A 20,515-nucleotide genomic window follows, 5' to 3' on the forward strand; every position below is an offset into this window, starting at 1 on the left:
TGTGTTTGAATACTTTCTGGACAGCCCTTGTATTTGTGAAGTTAGAATCATTGTATCATTTTACAAATAAGGAAATATTTTTAAAGATTTTACTTATTAATTTTTAGAAAGGGCAAGGGAGGTAGAAAGAGGGAGAAAAACATTGATGAGAGAGACATTGATTGATTGCATTATGCACACCTTTCAGGGACTGAATCTGCAACCCAAGTATCTGCCCTGAGGCTCAAACCAGCGATGTTTTCACTTTGAGGGACAATGCCCAGTGAACTGAGCCACACCAGTCAGGGCAAATGAGGAAAATTTTAACTGTATTTTGCATGTCTAGGGGGATATAATTTGATCTTTGTTCATTAAATCCCAAAGCCCTGGCTTTTCACTTTTATGCCAAGGACCTGGGTACAGGAATCTCAAGTAATTGTCACAAAATGACTATGCTCAGTGCCAGCACCAAATAAGAGACTTCTATGCATTTTCAGTTTTGTCAATAAATTTTCTTCTTTTCATTCAGCATACAAAGAAACTGGCTATCATTTATGACTTCTCCACTCTCTCTTTTTCTGTTTTAAGCCCTATAAAATCTTTGCTATAATGGTTCCTTACTTAATTTTTTCTTGGTTGCATTGTGTCTGTCAAGTTTAGTCTTCTACCCATCACTTCACTATAATCACAGCAAACTCCTAAGGCTATATCCAAGTTAGACCCTATCTTTTCAGTTCTATACCTACACCTGAATCAATTGTCCTCAAATTCTCTATTATTACCCTCTCATGTGCAAGAAACTTCATTGGTTCTTTTTGCTCCTAACAATAGTTTCCCTGCTTTTTCTGGTGTCTCTAGTAAGGTCTAACTTTATACTATCACACTGCATTGAAAGGGCAAGTTTCTCTTCTGTCACTTAGGCCTGGCATGATGATTCCTGGATTTATCATTTTCCCATATAAATGAACTTTTATCTCCATCAAAGCCTTAATGGAATTAGAAATATGTTCTGTGTCACAAAGATAACAGTAAGTTCATATGCCTTAGGCATATTTCTTCCATTAATACTACTGAAGACACTAGGGAAAATCTTATAGTGTAGCCCTTGACTGAGTCTGTGGGAAGCCCCGACATCACTGTATTATTGCTGATAAAAAATATGTTTCTTATGCCCTAGCAGAGTGGCTCATTTGGTTGGAGCATCACTTCATACACTAAAAGGTTGTGGATTTGATCCCCAGTCAGGGCACATACCTGGGTTGCAGGTTTGATCCCTGGTTGGGGCACAGGTCCCTGCTTCTCCCTCACATCTCTCTCTCCCTCTCTCTCTCTCTCTCTCTCTCACTGCCTTCCTCTCTAAAATCAGTAAAACATGTCCTTAAGTAAGGATTATTTATATATCTATAATATCTATAAAATGTATATATGTAATAATATGTATATATTACATATCACATATAATGAAAGCATATGCGGTGAGGATTATATATATGTTATACATTATATGTTATGTATTATATATTATATATTATATAGTTTCTTATGTTAAATAGAAGTGAACTATAGCCCAAAAGGAGCTCTATCTTGAGTTTATACAAATAATAACATATGCAGGACCTATACTAAGTTCTAGCATGTACTACTCACAGTCATCCATCTTCTTGCACATCTCAAGAGTACCACTATTCCCTCCCTTTTTCTAAAGATGTTGTCCAATTCAAGAATACACTTTGTCTTACTGGAAGTAACTACTCCATTAAAACCACTCTTATCTTGCAGAGACTCACAAGAGATTCTTCTCTATCCTTCTCAAACTCCCAATTTAATAATTCCATTCTTGTAAAGGTGCTTTATTTTAGCTGAATTAACATAAAAGACAAACACAGAGAGAGACGACAAAGATATTCCTTATAGAGCATAATTTTTATTTTATTTTTGTCATATAATAGGTAAGACTAGAAGCAAGGCACTGTCCCCAGTCTTCTTGGAACACAGAACCCTCTGGTAGGCACACATAGAGTTGGACAGGCAACTCAGTGATACTTGAAGGCCAGAGCATTAGCCACAGCAGTTGTCAGCTTCTGCCAGGCAGCCTGCATCTGGGGGGTAAACTCCCTGCCGAACTGGGTTGCCAAGACAATCAAAATCATATTGCCTAGGAGCTGAGGAGAGAGTGGGGGTAAAAAGAAAATAGTACATAGTAAACAGAAGGCCTCAAAACAGACTTTCAGTAAAAGATACAACACCCATGTCCTTCCTGATAGGAATTTGAGCAACTTTCATGGTCATGCTCCCACAAAAGTGCATCCTTATAGGCTTGGCATTGGCTTCTACGTGATTTCCAGTTATGTACCTGCCATTAAGTTCAATTCTTTTCTCATTTGCTCTGCCACCTCATGACCTCAGAACATTGCTATGATATTGCTATGAATTGTTTCTCTCTTTTAGAGAATATTTGTCTTTTTGAAAAGTAGGATTATTGTGTTGCAAGAGATTTTAATATGTATAGTCTAAGTCCCCAGATAGTACATATATTCAAATTGCATGGATATCATATGACAAAGAACCCTGTGCTATATATACAAGAGCATTTCATCACAGCTGATGGGAGGAGGTGGCAGGAAACACAATCATGCATTGAAAAGATTGCCCTTACTTGCCCTGCTTAGACCTAGGTCTAACATCAGAACCATGCAGCAATATATTCATCCAATTTTATAGAAAATTTCAGTTAGACAAAGCAAAGTATTTTCACCCTGGCTCAATTTGTGTTCTCCAAGCCAAAAACATTTAGCTCAATTTTGGCCAGTGCTCTTCATAACAATATATTGTTTCAGAAATATCAGATAACCAGTGGTCTCTACGGGCCATAGTAATTACTCTACTCTACTCTACCTTTGAAACAACTTAACCAACAAAATCTAGCCCTTCCCGGAAATATTACTTTCAACAACTACCTATATATGATAAGACTTAGGTGCTTGTGTTTCCTAATGTATGCATACTACAAATATCTAAGATAAAAGAACAAAATACAAGCATGCTCAGGACTCACCTTGAAGTTCTCAGGATCCACATGCAGCCTGTCACAGTGAAGCTCACTTAGCTGAGAAAAGGTGCCCTTGAGGTCATCCATATGCTTAACAGCATTTCCAAAGGAAGTCAGCACCTTCTTGCCATGGGCCCTGACCTTTGGATTGCCCATGATTGCAGTTTCAGAAGATAAGTTGCCAAAATTGTCAAAGAACCTCTGGGTCCATGGGTAGACGACTAGAAGCCTATGGGTTGAAAATAGTCCCAAACAAGATGGGAAGTCAGAGTATGTAATAGATTTGACCAATTTCTCTTTCAGGAACACTCTCTGCCTTTCTGCCTCCTTCCCTCACCTCTAGTACTTACCTTCCCAGGATCTCACCTCCAGCCACATCCACATTCACCTTGGCCCACAGGCTGGCAATAGCAGCCTTCTCCTCAGCAGTGAAATGCACCATAGTGTCTGGGAGCTTTCTGTTGATCACAGAGAAGCCAGAAGCAAGTCTGTACTGTTGATTCGCTGTGTGTCCTTTTATTTTTCATTTTTGGCCCCCAGGCTCTTGCTTCTCCCAATGAAATGAGACCATTGGTCAAGGTGGGTTGTCACCACCAAGGGTTGGGTTTGGACAAGGGAGGGCCAGCAGATGGACATTTGTGTCACTGATAGTGTTGGGTGGCTCTATCAGGGGGAGTCTGCTGTTTTCTCCCCTACCATCTACTATGCAGCTCATATCTCAAGCTTCCCACCCCCGCTATCCCTGGTGACCTGTAGGCTGACCATGAGGCATAACTAGAATTGGGAAGAGTAAGAAAGAGAAATCTGTTGGTCATTGTGTCAGCTGTTCAAGACATTATTCTGTTCACCTAGGGCATAGAAGAAGCCACAGTTTGAGTTGGTTATCCATTTTTCTAAAGCTTAATGAGACTCATACTTTTATATTTCCTGAAAATGGGAACAAAACCCTAATCCAACGTCAGTTTGGAAACAGGATAAGCCAAAACTCATTAATTTGTAGAAGAATTGAGCATTTCACTGTTGTTGAGTTCTATTAATAATAATACTCACTTGTGTGAGCAAATTTATTTTACTCTGATTATATGGGCAAGTGTCTCTGGCCCATACCATGTATCTACTCATTTTTATAAGAAAATATACAGTCTAGTGTTGGGGAAAATAGGAGTGTCTGTGTTCAATGAACAGAATATTTGAAGACTTGACACCATGGATTAAGGGAGTTGTCTCTAGCAAATGCTGGATACACACTCCTTTGCTGTGTTTAACTTTTCCTCTTATCTAATCAGACAGAGGTAATCTTCACTGACAATATGCTTCAAACTACTGTCATTGTGATTTAAGGTACTTCAGTCTCATGCATCTCAAACAAGCATTTATGGGACTGGAAAGAACATAATTACTGTGGGGAAAGGAAAGGTTTATTTTATTTTTTCTTTCAGAGGTTAATTGCTCCCATATTTTGAATGCCAGGTTTGCTTGTTTGTGTCTTTCCAACATCAATCTCACAAAAAAACTATATAGCTTAATAATCTTCATGTGCATTTACAGAGGTACTTTAAAATTTAATATATTAACCAAATGTATTAGAGCTGAGTTTCTGTTTTTACAAAAGAAATCTTTTATGTTTATTTGATACAGTAATAGACTTTTATCTGTTCATCTTGGAAAAGATTTCAATGTGAAATATGGAAAGGAATTGCTGAGGTGACAAAAGATAGTTTGCCATGACAAATTTTGTTATCTGTGAGCTCTCAGTGCCAAGCTATATTGATGTGAGCAGTTTGGTACAGAGATGTAAAGCAAAGAGTTGAAATCAATCCCAAAAGGATTTACTTCAAGAGAAGAGGTCACCTGTCATCTAGATATTTATCACATCAATGCTAGATCATCATCACAGTCATCTGTTTTCCAATCATTCATCATATATTAAAAATGAATATTTATTGAGGCTAATCATGTAGGGCACTGTTCTCAACACTGGAAATCTAGATGAACAAAGTAGCTTGATCAAATCTTACATTCCAATGGGCAGAAGAGACTGACACTAATAATTAAACAAATAAATAAGAGAATTTCAGATAGTGTTATACAGCAGGAAGAAAACACATCTGATGACACAGTAGCAAGTGACTATAGAAAAACAATATAAGGAAAGGTGTCCTAAAGTTGTATTTGAAGTGGGACCTTAATGGCAAGGTGGAAACAGGTGTAAGTAGTTTGGAAAAACAAGTATCTGGAAGCAGGGAGAGTAGATGAAAAACTCTGAGCCTGGAGAGAAAAAATGAAAGGAAGGAAGGATGTACAGAAGGAAGGAAGGAAGGAAGGAAAGAAGAAAGGAGGGAAGGAAGGAAAATAAAGGGAGAGATATAAAGAAAGTGCTTGGAATTTCATTTAGAGAAGGGCATTACAAGGTCAGAGTAAAATATGTAAGGAAAGAGTAGGAGGAAACAAAGATGGAAAAGTAGGCACAGGGTAGAGTGGATATTATATTCTAAGGCATGGGAAATTAGTACAGATTTGCAAACCTGATATTAGCATGGTCTCTAGTCTACTCAATACCCACAGCCAGGTTCATCTTTCCAACCTTCCTGTCCATCACATTACACTCTTGTCTATGAACAGGTATTAACATGTAGTCTAACAAAAACTCCTGAGATCTGTCCTTACTCTGCACAATTTATTTCCTTTTCCTTTTGATCTCAAAGTGCTGATCTGTTGCCCTGAGTGAGATTCTGTGCTTCTTCTGTTTCATTCCACCCACATAAATCCCCATCTCCCTGAGCAGTTTATAAGAACCCCACTTCCTTGTAATGCTGCAGCCAATCTGCACATTTGGGCACCGTCTCTCCTGATGACAATGTGATCAATTTCATCTAGGCAGCTCTTATCAGTTAAGACATAAAATTCTTTTTTCTTTCTTTCTTTTTCGTATTTGTTGTTGTTCAGTTATAGTTGGCCTTTTCCCCTATTGCTCACCTAGCCATAAAGTTCTTAGTAAATCCCAGGATCAGTACTTTAGAGTTGACTTTGAAAGAATTATCCCATTCTGACCTCCAACACCTCCCATCCCTAATCTGTCCTCACAAGCGCTTGTCACATACCAGCTTCTTTTTTTTAAATGTATTTTATTGATTATGCTATTACATTTGTCCCATTTCCCGCCTTCTCTCCCCTCCACCCTGTACCCCCTCTCCCACCCACGTTCCCTCCCTTTAGTTCATGTCCATGTGTCATACTTATGAGTTCTTTAGCTTCTACATTTCCCATATTATTCTTGCCTTCCCCCTATCTATTTTCAACCTACATTCTATGCTACTTATTCTCTATACCTTTTCCCCCTCTCTCCATACCAGCTTCTTTTAGGAAATATGTTCCCATAAGCAGAATGCAATTAGAACTCTCTCCTGGACCTTACTGTTTTAACACCTGGGTTAATTCTTCTCTACCAGGCCCCCACATGGGTACTCTGCCTCCAACCAGATCCTCTGCCTTCACAGAATTGTTTACCCAGGCTCATATAATTGTTTGGTTCTGAGGATTTCTTTTCCCACAATGCCCATCTCTCCCATCAGAACTCTTCCATATCTTTAACTTTAACTTGAAAAATTCCCAAGTGTATGTTCCTTCTAAGTGTATGTCTCAAGTGTTTATTTCTTTTATTGCCCTGTTGTTTTATTTTCTTGTCAAAATAAAATACAAATACACACACATTCACAGCTCAACATATAACCCGCAGTTCTCACATATTTAATAGCTCATGGATAAAACAGAACTGAAGACAATTACAAAAGAATTCTTAGCAGAATATTAATTAATTATTAGTATTACTATCATCACTACTACCACTATTACCATTATTGTTATTTGAAAAATAAAGTTGTTTCTTGTGAGTCCACTTTTTAACTGGTCTTAGTCCAAGAATTAACATCAGGAAGCACCTCCTTTGTTTCTCTTGTGTGCTTGTAAAACAACTCTAAAGGGGCAGAGGTTCTTTTTTCTTTAACTAGTAGTCCACACAACCATACCTGGGACAGCACTGCACTTTAAATAACTTTATCTCTAATACACTGCAGTTTTTGAAAGGACTCATTTTCAATGTGACAGTCAGAGTTTCTTTTTTTTTCTCTCTCTCTGAGAGCAATGCATAAATCTCAGACGTTACCTGATCAGTAGTCCTGAATCTTAGGAAACCTGACTTAATTATTTTCTCTTAATATAGACACCTAAAGATCAAATAAATTCAGATTAAGAAGTTACCACATAGAGTGTTTAGTGTTTTCTAGGTACATAATCACATCATCTGCAAAAAGTAGTACTTGTACTTCTTTAATCCCAATTTAAATTCCTTTTACTTATTTCTTTTACCTGACTTCTCTGGCTATGACTTCCAGTGTGATGTTGAATAAGAGCAGCAAGAGTAGATATCCTTATCTTGTTCCTGGTATTAGAGTAAAAGTTTTCTGTTTTTCACCATTATGTATAATATTATACTTAATATTAATATATTTAATGAGGGTTTGTCATATATGGCCTTAATTATATTGAAATACTTTCTTTTTATACCCATTTTACTGAGGTTTTTGGTCACAAATGGATGTTATATCTTAGAAAATGTCTTTTCTACACCTATTGATAAGATCATATGATTTTTATCCTTTATTTTGGTAATGTGGTGTATTATATTGTTCCATCAAAACACTATTAGAAATGATAAATAAACACAATAAAGTTGCTGGATACAAAATGAATGTACTCAAAATCCACTGCATATCTATATACTAACAGTGAAATTTCAGAGAAAAAAAAATTTAAAAACCAGTTATTTTGCAATTGGAACAAAAAAAACAAAATATGTAGAAATAAACTTAACAAAGGATGTGAAAGAACAATACACTGAAGAGTACAAAGCATTATTAAAAGAAACTGAGTAAGACACAATGAAATGGAAAGATATTCCATGTTCATGAATTGGAATAATCAGCATAGTTAAAATGTCCATATTACTCAAAATAATAGACAGATTTAATGCAATCCCAACCAAAATCCCAATGTATTGTTAAAGAAATAGAACAAAAAAAAAATCATCAGATTTGGATGGAACCACAAAAGCCACCAAACAGCCAAAGCAATCCTGAGAAAAAATAATGGAGCCAGAAGTATTATACTCCCTGACTTCAAATTATACCACAAAGTAACAATAATCACAACAAAATGGAAAAGGAGCCAACCATACAGGAAAACATATTTGCCAATGATACCTTGGACAAGTGTGTGATCTCCAAAATATAAGAATGGTGGAAAAGGAGCAGGGATTAAGAAGCATAATTGGTAGGATCATAATAGACAGGGGCGTGTTAAGAAGAGCATAGGAAATAGAGAAGCCAAAGAACTTACACACACAACCATTGACAGCCCTAAGGGAGGATTGCTGGAGGGAGGAGGTATCCTGGGCAGAAGTGTGTAAAGGGAAAAAAATTGGGACAAGTATAATAGCATATCAATAAAATAGACTTAAAAAATTTTAAAAATTAAAAAACTCACATGACTCCACATCAGGAAGACAAGCAATCCAATTGAAAAATGGGCCAAGGACCTGAACAAATACTTCTCCAAGGAGAACATACAGAGGGCCCCATAGACACATGAAAAATGCTCAACATCAAGAAGAAGACCCTGCCTGGCGTAGCTCAGTGGATTGAGCACGGGCTGGGAACCAAAGTGTCCCAGGTTCAATTCCCAGCCAGGGTACATTCCTGGGTTGCAGGCCAGAACCCCCAGCAACCACACATTGATGTTTCTCTCCCTCTCTCTCTCTCTCTCTCTCCCCCTCTCTCTCCCTCCCTTCCCTCTCTAAAAATAAATAAAAATAAAAATCTAAAAAAAAAGAAGAAGAAAAAGAAAAGAAAAATGCTCAACATCACTAGCCATCAGGGAGATGCAAATTAAAACCACAATGAGATATCACTTCACACAGGTCAGAATGGCCATCAATAACAAATCAACAAACAAGTGATGGTGAACTGGTAGAGAAAAGGGAACCCTCGTACATTGTTGGTGGGAATGCAGACTGGTACAGCCACTGTGGAAAACAGTATGGAATTTCCTCAAAAAATTAAAGATGGAAGTGCCTTCTGATGCAGTGATCCCACTGCTGGGACTATACCCTAAGAATCCTGAATCGCCAATTCAAAAGAACCTGTGCACCCCAATGTTCATAGCAGCACAACTGATAATAGCCAAGTGCTGGAAACAGCTTAAGTGTTCATCAGTAAATGAGTGGATAAAAAAAGAACAGTGGTACATTTACACAATGGAATACTACACAGCAGAAAGAAAGAAGGGGCTCCTACCCTTCACAACAGTATGGATGGAACTGGAGAGAATTATGCTAAGTGAAATAAGCCAGGAGGTGAAAGACAAATACCATATGAGCTCACCTACAAGTGGAACCTAATCAACAAAAGAAACAAATGACCAAAATAGAACCAGAGACTTGGAAATAAAGAATAAACTGACAGTGACCAGAGGGGAAGGGGATGGGGGATAATATGGGAAAGGAGGGAAAGGGGCAAGCAAAGGAACATGAATAGAGAACTCATGGGCATAGACAATGGGGAGGACTGACTGTGGGAGTGGGGTGGCAGAGTAGGGGTGAGCAATGGGGAAAAAGATGTGTCAACAGTAACTGAACAACAATAAATTTCAAAACACACACAAACAAAAAAGTCCACTTCCATGTGTATTTACTGTAGAGAGTACTCTAAAATTTAAAGAGCTCAACCCAACACATTAAAGCTGAATTTCTGCTATTAGAGAAGCAATCCTTTCAGTCTACTTCACATAGTTGTGAGACTGTTACCTGTTCTTAGGGAAATGGGGAAGACTACATGTGAAAGACAGATAAGAATTTGAGGCAAAACCAAGATTTTCTTTAAGATGACTTATCAATGAAATGGAGGCAATAAAGAGATAACCTATAGCACAGCCAGGAAATCCACTGAGCCTCCGTGGCCAGACCTGATAACCATATAAAAGAGCAGATTAAAAAGTTACCTGTGAATTTTTATTACAGGGTATCTCTAGCTTCAAATTAGTTTACCCTCTGACTTATCAGGTTGTGTAAATCTTAATTACTCTTCCTGAGACTAATGTATTTCTAGGACCCTTCGTGTCTGCAAACAATCTCCCCATCTTTTCCAGAAACCCAGAGAGTGAATAAAATATCTTGTGTAACTCCTGCATATCTCTTGTACTTCTGGAGCAATATCTTCCAAAATCGTGTCAATTTCTCCTTGTCCACAGCTATTTTATCATCCCATTTTCCCAATGTCATTGCTTCTGACATTGCCTAAATCCTCACTTATAAAGCTATTTCTTTACAAAAGCCACTCATGGTTTCTCAAACATTCATGCTCATGTGTTCTCAAACATTCATTTAATAACGATTTGTTAAATAAGTTCTTATCGTAATTGTTCTAAGTACTGTGGACTTAAAATAAATGATAAAGGGAACAAAACTTTCTCAAGATTCATAATTTTGAGGTGAAAATGCAGAAAATTAATAGACCATCAACAAAGTAATTTCAGAAATTATTATTTGCTGAAGAAAATTAATATCTGAACTTAATGAGAGAGGGACAAAGTTATATCAGGATTAGTCTCACTAAAAAGGTAGTATTTGGACTAGGGCCAGAATAAAAAGAAGGAATCTGCCATTGGAAGATAATGGGATATAAATCTGAAAGTTGGAATATTGAATCCAAAATTCTGAGGAAAGTAAGTAAACCTATGGTATGCTGGAGATACAAATAATGGGTACATGTGGTTGATGTGTACATAGCATAGGTGAGAATGGCAGGATATATTGTTGCAGAGAAAGCATAGACCTAATAACTTTGAACTTGTCTTCAGTGGCAGAAAGTGAAAAGCTATTATGGAATTTTAATCGTGGTAATGACATAATCTGAAAACCTTGTATACTCTTAGATAGAATAATATTCCTAGAATTATCTGTTCATTGCAAACAATATTTTGCTCAGGTGTCTTTTATTGCCTACCAACAAATGTAATCTTTTCATCTGTTAAAGTCATCCAGCCCTGCATGTGTATGTGTGTACGTATGTCAATTATAAAGCTATTTCCAATTAAGCTGTCTTAAACTGACAAAATGTAGATCTAAATCTAGGTCCCTAAGGGATAAAAATTACATGTTCTGCCCACCATCATCATCACCATCCTTGACCCCTTGACATTCAGATTCAAAATAAAAGATGAGTGATAAGAAAGAGAAGAGGCTGACTGATTTAAAATGCATGTAGCTTTCATTTGGTGACTGGATAAAATGGTTCAGTGCCATGGATAGCCTGTTTACTTTGTTTAGGAGCATAATGAGAAGCTGTAGAATTTATAAAGACTAGTGCTGTTGACAACCTACAACTACAATAGTCAATGGTCTCTCATCCTCATTGTGAAGACATAAGGTGGAATTAGAAAATGATTCACAGGACAAATTCTGGCCACTGTGTAAAGGTAATAAATGCCTAAATGAATTAAAGTTGTCAACAAATGGCACTCAAACTTGTAAAGCGTAAAGATCTTAAGCCTTGAAATGAGAGTTTCACTCAAGGCCTGAAGGTCAAGACTCCCTGAGCAAGCTAGCAATAACTCCTCTGAAAGAGATTCAGTTAATGCTATTCCTACATGAGGGTCCACAGGTCAGGGCATGGCCTCTTCTTTATAGATTCACCCAGGCTGGAAGCTCTCAGTCATCTCCTACCACCTAATTCCTTCTCATCTACCCCAGTCAATCAGATACCATGACCTCCCCACTCTTTCTTTGCTCATTTTGTATGTTTTACAGGCCTCACTGCTCTTCTTGGGTTTAGCACATTATGTATATTTCCCTGAATTAGCAGCCATGTCTAGTCCCTGTAATTTTGAATTTATTTTTGTGAACATTAGGCTTCTTCCCCCAATCTTATTTCTTAATAGTTCTAAGAATAGAACTTAATTAAAGCTCTAAGAATATTTATTGTTTACTCTTGCCAATAATAAGTAAAAAAAATAGTTTAAAAGAGATGGGGGAAAGTGCAGGCAACTGTACTTGAACAACAATAAAATAATTCTTTAAAAAGTAATAACTTTTTTTTATATATTTAGGGTTTTGCATAATCTAGTGTTTCCTAATACCCTACCTATGTTTTATTCTCTCCTCTCCTTCCAGAGAGACATTTTCATGCAAGTCACCAAGCCCTAGCTTGCTGGTTTGGACTGTGAGCCTTTGAAGGTATCTTAACTCCTACATGAAGGTTTGGCCCTTCTTTTGCTTTAAAATTCACATGATATCCTGACTTTAACCTAGCTTTTGTGAATGCTACATTCAATCATAAGATAATGCACAATGATTTCATGTGTTTCAGCCGTGGCTCCCCAGTGAGACAGTGAAACCCTTCTGGAACGTGCAGGCTTTTCTGGAAAGAATAAAGACTTTTTCTGGAAAAAATAAAGACTTTTTCTGGAAAGGTCCCAGCCATCCCTCAACTCATCCTTTTATTTCCAATTCTGTCTCACAAGACATATGACAAGCTGTGTGGTTCAAAATGTCCATTATCACAAACTAAAATAGTAACTGAAGCTTAGACCTTGGATCCCTACAATTTTCTTTTCTTATTTTTTGTTAAATGTATTGCGTTGATAGGATAATAAAGGTTCCAAGTGCACAGTTCTATGAGTTGTCATCTGTATATTGCATTGTGTGCCCACCACCCAAAGTCTGAACTCTGACATGGTTACAAATCTACTTTTTTTTTCTTAGGCACTGCTTACCACCTTCTTCTTTGCCCTCTACAGTAATTCTGTCACACTGCAGTGTAAATCCGTGCCCACTTAATTAACCCTTTCCCAACTATGGAAAACTTCCCCATCTTGCCATCCTCCCAGACCCTCTAGAATCCTTCCATAATGCACACTTCTCAAAAGAGTTGTTTCTTCCCATGTTTCTCCTCTAACACAAGAGAAAAAGATGGAAAAGATACAGTATAACTTATGATTACTGGATAGAATGTACTTTATTAAACAGAAGATGTGCTGTCAAGACCAAACCCCAGATCCCATTTTCAGAAGGAAAGTGGGCACTGGTGAACTGGAAAGAGGATTCAGTGGTACTTGTGGGCCAGAGCATTGGCAACTCCAGCCACCAGCTTCTGCCAAGCTGCCTGCACATCAGAGGTGAATTCCTTGCCAAAATGAGAAGCCAGGATGATCACCAGCACGTTGCCCAGGAGCTGTTAGGTGAAAGATAAAATAAGTAAAAGTTTCCAAAATAAACTGTAGGAAACACTGGCTTAATACCTAAACGCCCTGCCAACTCCACACCTGAAACTGCTGTAAGGGTTGTGCTAACCAATAAACTCAAATAAGCTAGCCCCTAACTTTAATATGTTTTCTATGATCTCTCCATTCAACATTCTCCCTACCTATATCTCCATCTTCGCTTTCATTTTACCATTTTTATTTGCACTTTTCCCGCTGTACCTCCCTCTCTCATTTACCAATTGCCTAACTCCTGTAAGCATAAGATTTCAGGGCTGCATGGGCTCTTGGTTACAATACTGACATGTAATTGATTCTGTCTAAATTTTTTTTCCCAAATCTCTTCCTGAATTTAAATCATCGGGCAACTCATAAAATAATGCATTTCTCCTTCCCTGAGGTAGAAGTTTATCTACCAAAAGCCAAATTTTATTCCTTCTTAAACAAGTTTGCAAATTTCTGGTATTATTCTCTAGGATAAATACATCCAGTTTTGACAAGGGTTTTTGAAAAGTTTTAAGCAAACTCAGGTTTCTTGTCACTTGTTACTGTCACCAGTCTTAAGTCAAGATGACCTTGATTTTCTCCCTGGAAATCTGTCCTCCTAACCCCATAACTGATAAGTTCTGAGATCTTTGTTAGTTTTACCAATAAAAGATTCAACTTCCATTATTATCCTGAAGTAAAGAAGCAAAAAAGAGCACATAAACATTTTCTGAACTCACCTTGAAGTTCTCAGGATCCACATGCAGTTTGTCACAATGCAGCTCACTCAGCTTAGCAAAGGTGCCCTTGAGGTTGTCCATGTTCTTAGTAGCATCTCCAAAGGAGGTCAGCACTTTCTTGCCATGAGCTTTGACCTTAGGGTTGCCCATTATGGCAGAGGAAGAAGACAGGTTGCCAAAGTTGTCAAAGAACCTCTGTGTCCAGGGGTAGACGACCAAAAGCCTATAGAATGGAACCACAGCAGATAAAAAAAATCAAAGAATCTCAAAAAAATTAAAAGACTTTCCTGATCAATTTTTCAATCCTCATATTCACCATCCTCACCCATGCATTGAATCCCAGTTCCTACCTGCCCAGCGCCTCGCCTCCAGCCTCCTCCACATTTATTTTGCTCCACACATTAGTGATAGCAGCCTTCTCCTCACTAGTAAAATGCACCATGATGTCAGATCTGAGAGCCTACAGAGATCGTAGAAGTGCCAAAAGCAGGTATGTCTGCTGCTGGAAGGGGTAGCCTTTTATTCTTTACTGCTCACCTTCTGGCCCCTTGCTCCCCTTAGTACTTGGAAGTCATTGGTCAAGGCTGAGCTGTGTCCCTCAGGGGTGGAGTCAGGTCAGAAAAGGGTCAGCAATGAAGATTGTACTCTGGTTTGTGATTATGTGTTTGGTTCCTAAAACATCCTCCCTTTGTTTGCTGCTTCTTCATGGTCAACACAATTTTTCATTCATTCATTCTTTTGTCTTCCCATGTCATCCTCCAGGATAACATTTACTTCTCCCATTGTCTTTCTCCAAGTAAGACCCACAGAGAGGAGCTAAACCCAAAACAGGGAGACAGTTCCAGTCAAAATGGCTTAATATTTGTGTTGAGGATGCTGACAGGGTCAAGAAAAAAAATACAATTGACATGGAATCTCAGCCAGTTCTGCCTCTCTTAAGAACTTATCCTTGTAACTAAACTTCTGCATCTTAGTTTTCCAAGAGAAACAAAACAAATACATTGTTACCTCAGGAAGCTGAATAGTGTAGCAAATGATTTACAATAGGATTGAGACCTCAATCCCAAATCTCAGTATGTCAGGGTGCTTTCACAAAGAGTAACAGAATGAGTTTACATCCCATGCTTCTCAGGAACCCTGTCTCTGTCCATTTCTCTGTGACTACAGAGGAAACTAGCTATTTTAGGGAAATTGCCCTGAGCTCCCTTCCTGATTTTCTGCCCTACTTATATATCTTCATACAAGAGAGACAATTTAGGAGTCTGAAGTTTTTTGAAACCAGGATTAGTCATCAAACTAAAGAATAGATGAATCAGTTTTCATTAGGCTAGGAGTTAGAGTATGTTTGATGTTTCCTGTAGCCATAGATGTTACAGACTTTAAATTTCTCTAGTTTCCTTATGTTTGGATGTCCCTACTCTTTTGTGGGTTCCCTAATATTCATCATGAAACAGAGTCTGCTCCTGTAACTTTTTAGTTGCTATACTGTTATTTGAGTTTGGTTGCTATTGGTGGTGAGGAATGGAGGAGAAGCATTCTATGTGTATAAATAAATCTCACTATTTTGTGGGCCAGCTGTGACCTTCACAAGTGTTTCTTAGTGTTTTTGTCCCTTAAGAAAGTCAGGAAATATCCCCTGGGTTAGACCATATAGCCTAGCATGACAGGATTCTAGGGTGAGAAAGATATTTGATCACTAGAGTGAAAGAACAATGAATAAACAAGAAACAGCTGGCTATTCAGTAAAGAATAATCCCTGGGTTAATACAAGTTTGTTTTTGTTTGTTTGTTTGTTTGTTTTAAATCCATGGAGCTAGGGCTCTAGGTTCCAAAGCAAATTTTCTACAGATCCACAATGTGAGGAAACTGACTTTTCCTTATACCTTGGGTATGAAGATCAGACATAGACAAAGCCCAGGAAATAAAAACCCAGTCTCTAAAGATCAAGAGCTTGGTAAACAAGACTCTGCCTGAAGCAGATCCTGTGAGTGTATCCCATTTTCCTGCTAATTCAGACGGTGGACACCAGTCTTCTCTTGGACTCTGAGTATGGGGTTGGTCTGCCTCCTGCACCTTCACACCCTTTGCAAGGCCCATGGCTCTTCTAGTAAAGGCCTTTGGGACCAGAGTTACTTGCCTCCAGGGATCTGCCCCACCTTTTGTTCTCTTATTGCTACAGCAAAAGACTTTAAAGAAAGATTATAAGGTTGAAAGACAGCATATCTATAGCTCCCTACAAGACTCAGGAATTCTGATTCTGAAGTCAGATAGGCTGAGTGTAGTCTCATTACTGCTTAGGTACTTGTTGATTAATGCTCAATTTATCTTAGATGCTCATTTTGAAGCACTTTATTTATTTCTTTTATGAAATATCATGATTGTTTCCTTCCATTCTTGAATGAAAAACCCAAAATTTAGAGAGATAAGTGAAATAGTCATTCAGGATAGATTAGAAAGAGTAATGGTCAGAGAAAAATATAAACAGTCAGTCAAAATAGTTACTTATTATTTATAAAATTAAAAATTAATAAAATAAAAAAACATATTATATCTAAAAGTACTTAAAAAGACTTTTAAATAGAAACTCTAGGTGGGTCATGCTGATGCTTGCCTTCTTTCTGCCACCATCTTGGTTCCACATTCCCACACAAAATGCCCAGTGAAGTCACAGAAACCATCCTGCTACAGAGCAGGAGTAGCCACAGTACAGGCTGAGACAGGGTTGGAAGCAGAATGTGGCAATGATGAATCAGTGCCAGACCTCGAGGAACAATATTCCACACAGGCAACCACACAATGAGCCCAGCAGGCAGCAGCAGCTGAGATCAATGAACCAGTCAGTAAACAAAACAGAGCCAGAGTGAAAACAAGGCATAAGAGGCTATGTCCAAACTGGGTCTTCAACTGGCTACAAAGGTTATAGGGTCACTTTCCAGAAATCTAAGAATATCCTCTTTGTCATCCCAAAACCAGATGTCTACAAGGGCCCCGCTTCAGATACCTACACAGATTTGGGGGAAAATAAGATCAAGGATTTATCTCAGCAAGCACAGCCAGCAGCTGCTGAGAAATTCAAAGTTTGTGGTAAAGCTAGTGCTCTCCAATGTTCAAGAAAACATGCAGATTCCAACTGTACAAGAGGAGAGTGAAGAGGAAGAGGCTGTTGAAACATGTGTGGAAGTTAAGAACATAAAACTGGTCATGACACAAACAAGCGTGTTGAAAGGCTGAAGAACAGTTCGAACCCTGAAAAAGAACAGTAATAATATTGCAAATTCTATCATGGAATTAAAAATGTAACCATCAAAAACTGAGGAGCTTTTTTTTTTGGTGCTTCAAAAGAATAACTGTGCCTCAGTTTATAATTTGTGCTGTTTCTATCATTAATAAAGTTATAGCTTCTTATGGAATGAAAAAATATTTAGAAATTTGTTCAAGATTAATCCCTGCCTTTCAGGGTATCGAGTAGCATTTATACTTTTATAAGTGCTATGCAGAATTTTAATTAGTGGAAGATGGCTCTTTTCAGCAGGGAAAAATCAGGTATTTTCTTAAATTTTGCTAGCTAATTTATGACATGTATCCTAATCCTATGGGGCAAGTATTGTGTTATCCCATGGCTGGGATTATACCCTAAGAATCATGAATCACCAATTCAAAAGTACCTATGTCCCCAGTGTTCATAGCAGTGATATTTATAATAGCCAAGTGCTGGAAACAGCCTAAGTGTCTATCAGTAAATAAGTGCATCAAAAAATGGTGGTACATTTACACAATGGAATACTATGCAGCAGAAAGAAAGAAGGAGTTCCTACCTTTCATGACAGAATGAGTGGGAACAGTAGAATATTACGCTAAGTGAAATAAGCTAGGCAGTGAAAGACAAATACTATATGATCTCACCTATAAGTGGAGCCTAATACACAAACTAGAACCAAGGAGATGGAAATAAAGAACAAAGTGACAGTGACCAGAGGGGAGGATGAGATAATGGGGGAAAGAAGGAGAAGGGGCAAATCAAGGAACATGAATAGAAGACTCATGGGCATGGAAAATGAGGGGAGATTGACTGTGGGAGAGGGGTGGAGAGCAGGGTAGGGGAGAGCAACACAGAAAAAGGCAGAACAAATGTAACTGAACAATAAAAAAAATGTACCGTCTTTAGGTGCTGTTAGTGTGTAGAATTATGTAAATTACATTGTTGCTAGATAAAATAGGTCTTCAAACCCACTGCATTTTTATACTACTATCTCAGAAAAATAATTTAAATGTTAATCTTCATTACAAATTCATTATTTTATTTTTAATTTTAAAATTGGAAAATTATAAGCAGGTTTTATAAGTCACTGAAAGTACAAAAAACTGCTTAGAATTTTTGATTAGAGAGGAAAGCAGTCCCTGTTTCCATTGTACATCTGAATTTATGTTCTTACGATAGAAATAAGTGAGATCAAAGGCTTCATTAGGTGTTTCATTAGGCTGAAATAACTTGGAGAAAAGTCTTGCAGTTGCCATGCAGGAACCAATGAACAATTTTTGGTATGATTGCCCAGAATGAGCAAATAGACCACAACCTGTGGTGAGGCAACACTACTGCTTTTAGCATCTTCTTTTACAACGGTTGTATGGGACTCTGAACCAGAGCGAGGACTCATTCTGAGTGACATCTTTTAGTTGGTGATTTATAACATGGACATTGATAGTTTGACTGACCTCTTTCTGGGACCAGTGTGCTCAGGGTGTAGCCAGATGCAGATACATGTTAATTAAGCCAGAGGCATCTTCACTGGGCAATGGAACTGGAAAGTTGGAACAGACAAGTTATTGTATTTTTCTATATGGTTTATTTAAAGTTTAAAGCTTGAATCTAGCAACTGAGAAAGTTATGCATTTTTTTATTTTACCCTGAAATGTAGCTTTACTTTCTTGGTTTTCTTGATGTTTTTTGACCTTAAGTAAAATTGCCTTTATTTATTTTTATGATTAAAATTCTGAGAAATCTGTGGTGTTTCTATTTTAAATAGTATTGCTAATGTATTCTGTGAACTAATAACAACATAGAAAAAAGTCTCTGGAAGAGTCAGGAGCAATGACACCATTATTGGAGCCAGTGCTTTCTAATTTTCCTTTCTCTAAGTTTATTGCACAACCATAGGTCTTTGGTCCATATGTCATGGCTTTTACCCAAGAATTAAATGGAAATTTATAAATTTTGTTCAGTTATATTTCCTATGAATTATACATAAATACAATATTTCAGTTTCCACTTAGGGTTGATTCAAAAGGACTTTTCTAGACATAGGGCTTAGAATTCTGCATTCTAAGAATTTCATTTTTCAGAAATGAAAGAAAAAGATTAAGATTCTATGCTAAGATTCTATCTTACAGTGAGAAGATTGGGAAATTCTTGGTGACTTTTGAATTCTAAAATACCTTACTGACTTTTTTAAAACTTGGGAATGCTATCTTAGTACTTTGGGCATTCAGTATTGGAGCTGTAGCATAACATGTGTCCTGAAAAAAAACCCCAAAAAAACAACAAACCTATCTCTCTGGCAATGGATACATTTGAGGTTTGGTAAATAAGTAGGGTATAAATGGAAGCAACAATGAGGAATTATGAGGTATCAGAACCTTTGGTTCGTATGATCTAGTGGGGGTGATTAATGAGTGCTCCTCCCAACAACCCCTTGTAGCCCTTCCTAATTCTAGCCCTAAAAAGGTTCTTTCTGAAACTCAAAACCCACAACCACTACTTTATTGAGCCTGAGGCATATGAAAAGGAAAGGAACACCACTTATGTTTCTAGACCAACAAGCTACTGTAGCTCTCCTCTGTACAGGCATCTCATTCAGACCTCGATGTCACTAATCTTTTCCCGCCCATGTTTTTTGTTTGTTTCTTTCTTTGATTATTCATTTTGTTTCTTCCTCTTCTTCTTATTTATTCATCTATTTTCTGAGGCATTGGAGGCATTTATTTTGTTCTGTTTTTAATTAACAGAGGCAGACAGATCCAGTGTTTTTCTCCTGGGGACTTGTGCTGGTGAGAGCTGGGTGGGGTCAGAAACTGTGGGCACAGATAAGGGTTTAGGACTACACAGAGTCCTGGCAAAGGAGGGGACTAACTAAAGACAGTGAGAGCCAGAGTGTTTTCCTTCTTGCCTTCAAAGACCCCATCTGCATGGCCCTGCATGATTAACTCCTCAGAAATGCCTAATAAATATGATCTGTCTAATACATGTGTAAATGTGTTTATAAATATATGAATATTGTCAAAACATAAAAGGCCACAGTGACTAGTTAACATGCAAGATTCAGAAAGCTAGGAGAATAAATAGAATTCTTCAAATTAGTTGAAATTAAAAATATATTTAGTAACAAAAAAGAGAGACTCAAAGTTTCCTAAAAGAGACAGATGACTCCCAGGTTAGAAACTCTTAACCATAATC

At 37.6% G+C, this 20,515-nt stretch overlaps 2 protein-coding genes and 1 pseudogene across 2 annotated transcripts; 1 reads left to right on the plus strand and 2 right to left on the minus strand.

Moving 5' to 3' along the window:
• Positions 1–2,012: 2,012 nt before the first annotated feature.
• On the minus strand, positions 2,013–3,473 carry LOC123819187 (hemoglobin subunit epsilon-2). The gene is made up of 3 exons (XM_045839480.1): positions 3,379–3,473; positions 3,035–3,257; positions 2,013–2,141 (listed from the first exon to the last, which is right to left on the minus strand). The coding sequence occupies exons 1-3, from the start codon at positions 3,468–3,470 to the stop codon at positions 2,013–2,015; spliced, it is 444 nt and encodes a 147-aa protein (XP_045695436.1). The 5' UTR covers positions 3,471–3,473.
• A 9,709-nt stretch (positions 3,474–13,182) lies between these two features.
• Positions 13,183–14,506, minus strand: LOC123819186 (hemoglobin subunit epsilon). Its single transcript, XM_045839479.1, has 3 exons — positions 14,415–14,506; positions 14,065–14,287; positions 13,183–13,311 (listed from the first exon to the last, which is right to left on the minus strand). Exons 1-3 carry the CDS (start codon positions 14,504–14,506, stop codon positions 13,183–13,185), a joined length of 444 nt encoding a protein of 147 aa, XP_045695435.1.
• Positions 14,507–16,716: 2,210 nt separating this feature from the next.
• LOC123819183 lies at positions 16,717–17,364 on the plus strand (annotated as a pseudogene).
• The last annotated feature ends 3,151 nt before the right edge of the window (positions 17,365–20,515 follow it).

This window comes from Phyllostomus hastatus, unplaced genomic scaffold, assembly GCF_019186645.2.
Source record: "Phyllostomus hastatus isolate PE091 unplaced genomic scaffold, TTU_PhHast_1.1 phas_contig_304, whole genome shotgun sequence".
In the NCBI taxonomy this organism is placed as follows: Eukaryota; Metazoa; Chordata; class Mammalia; order Chiroptera; family Phyllostomidae; genus Phyllostomus; species Phyllostomus hastatus.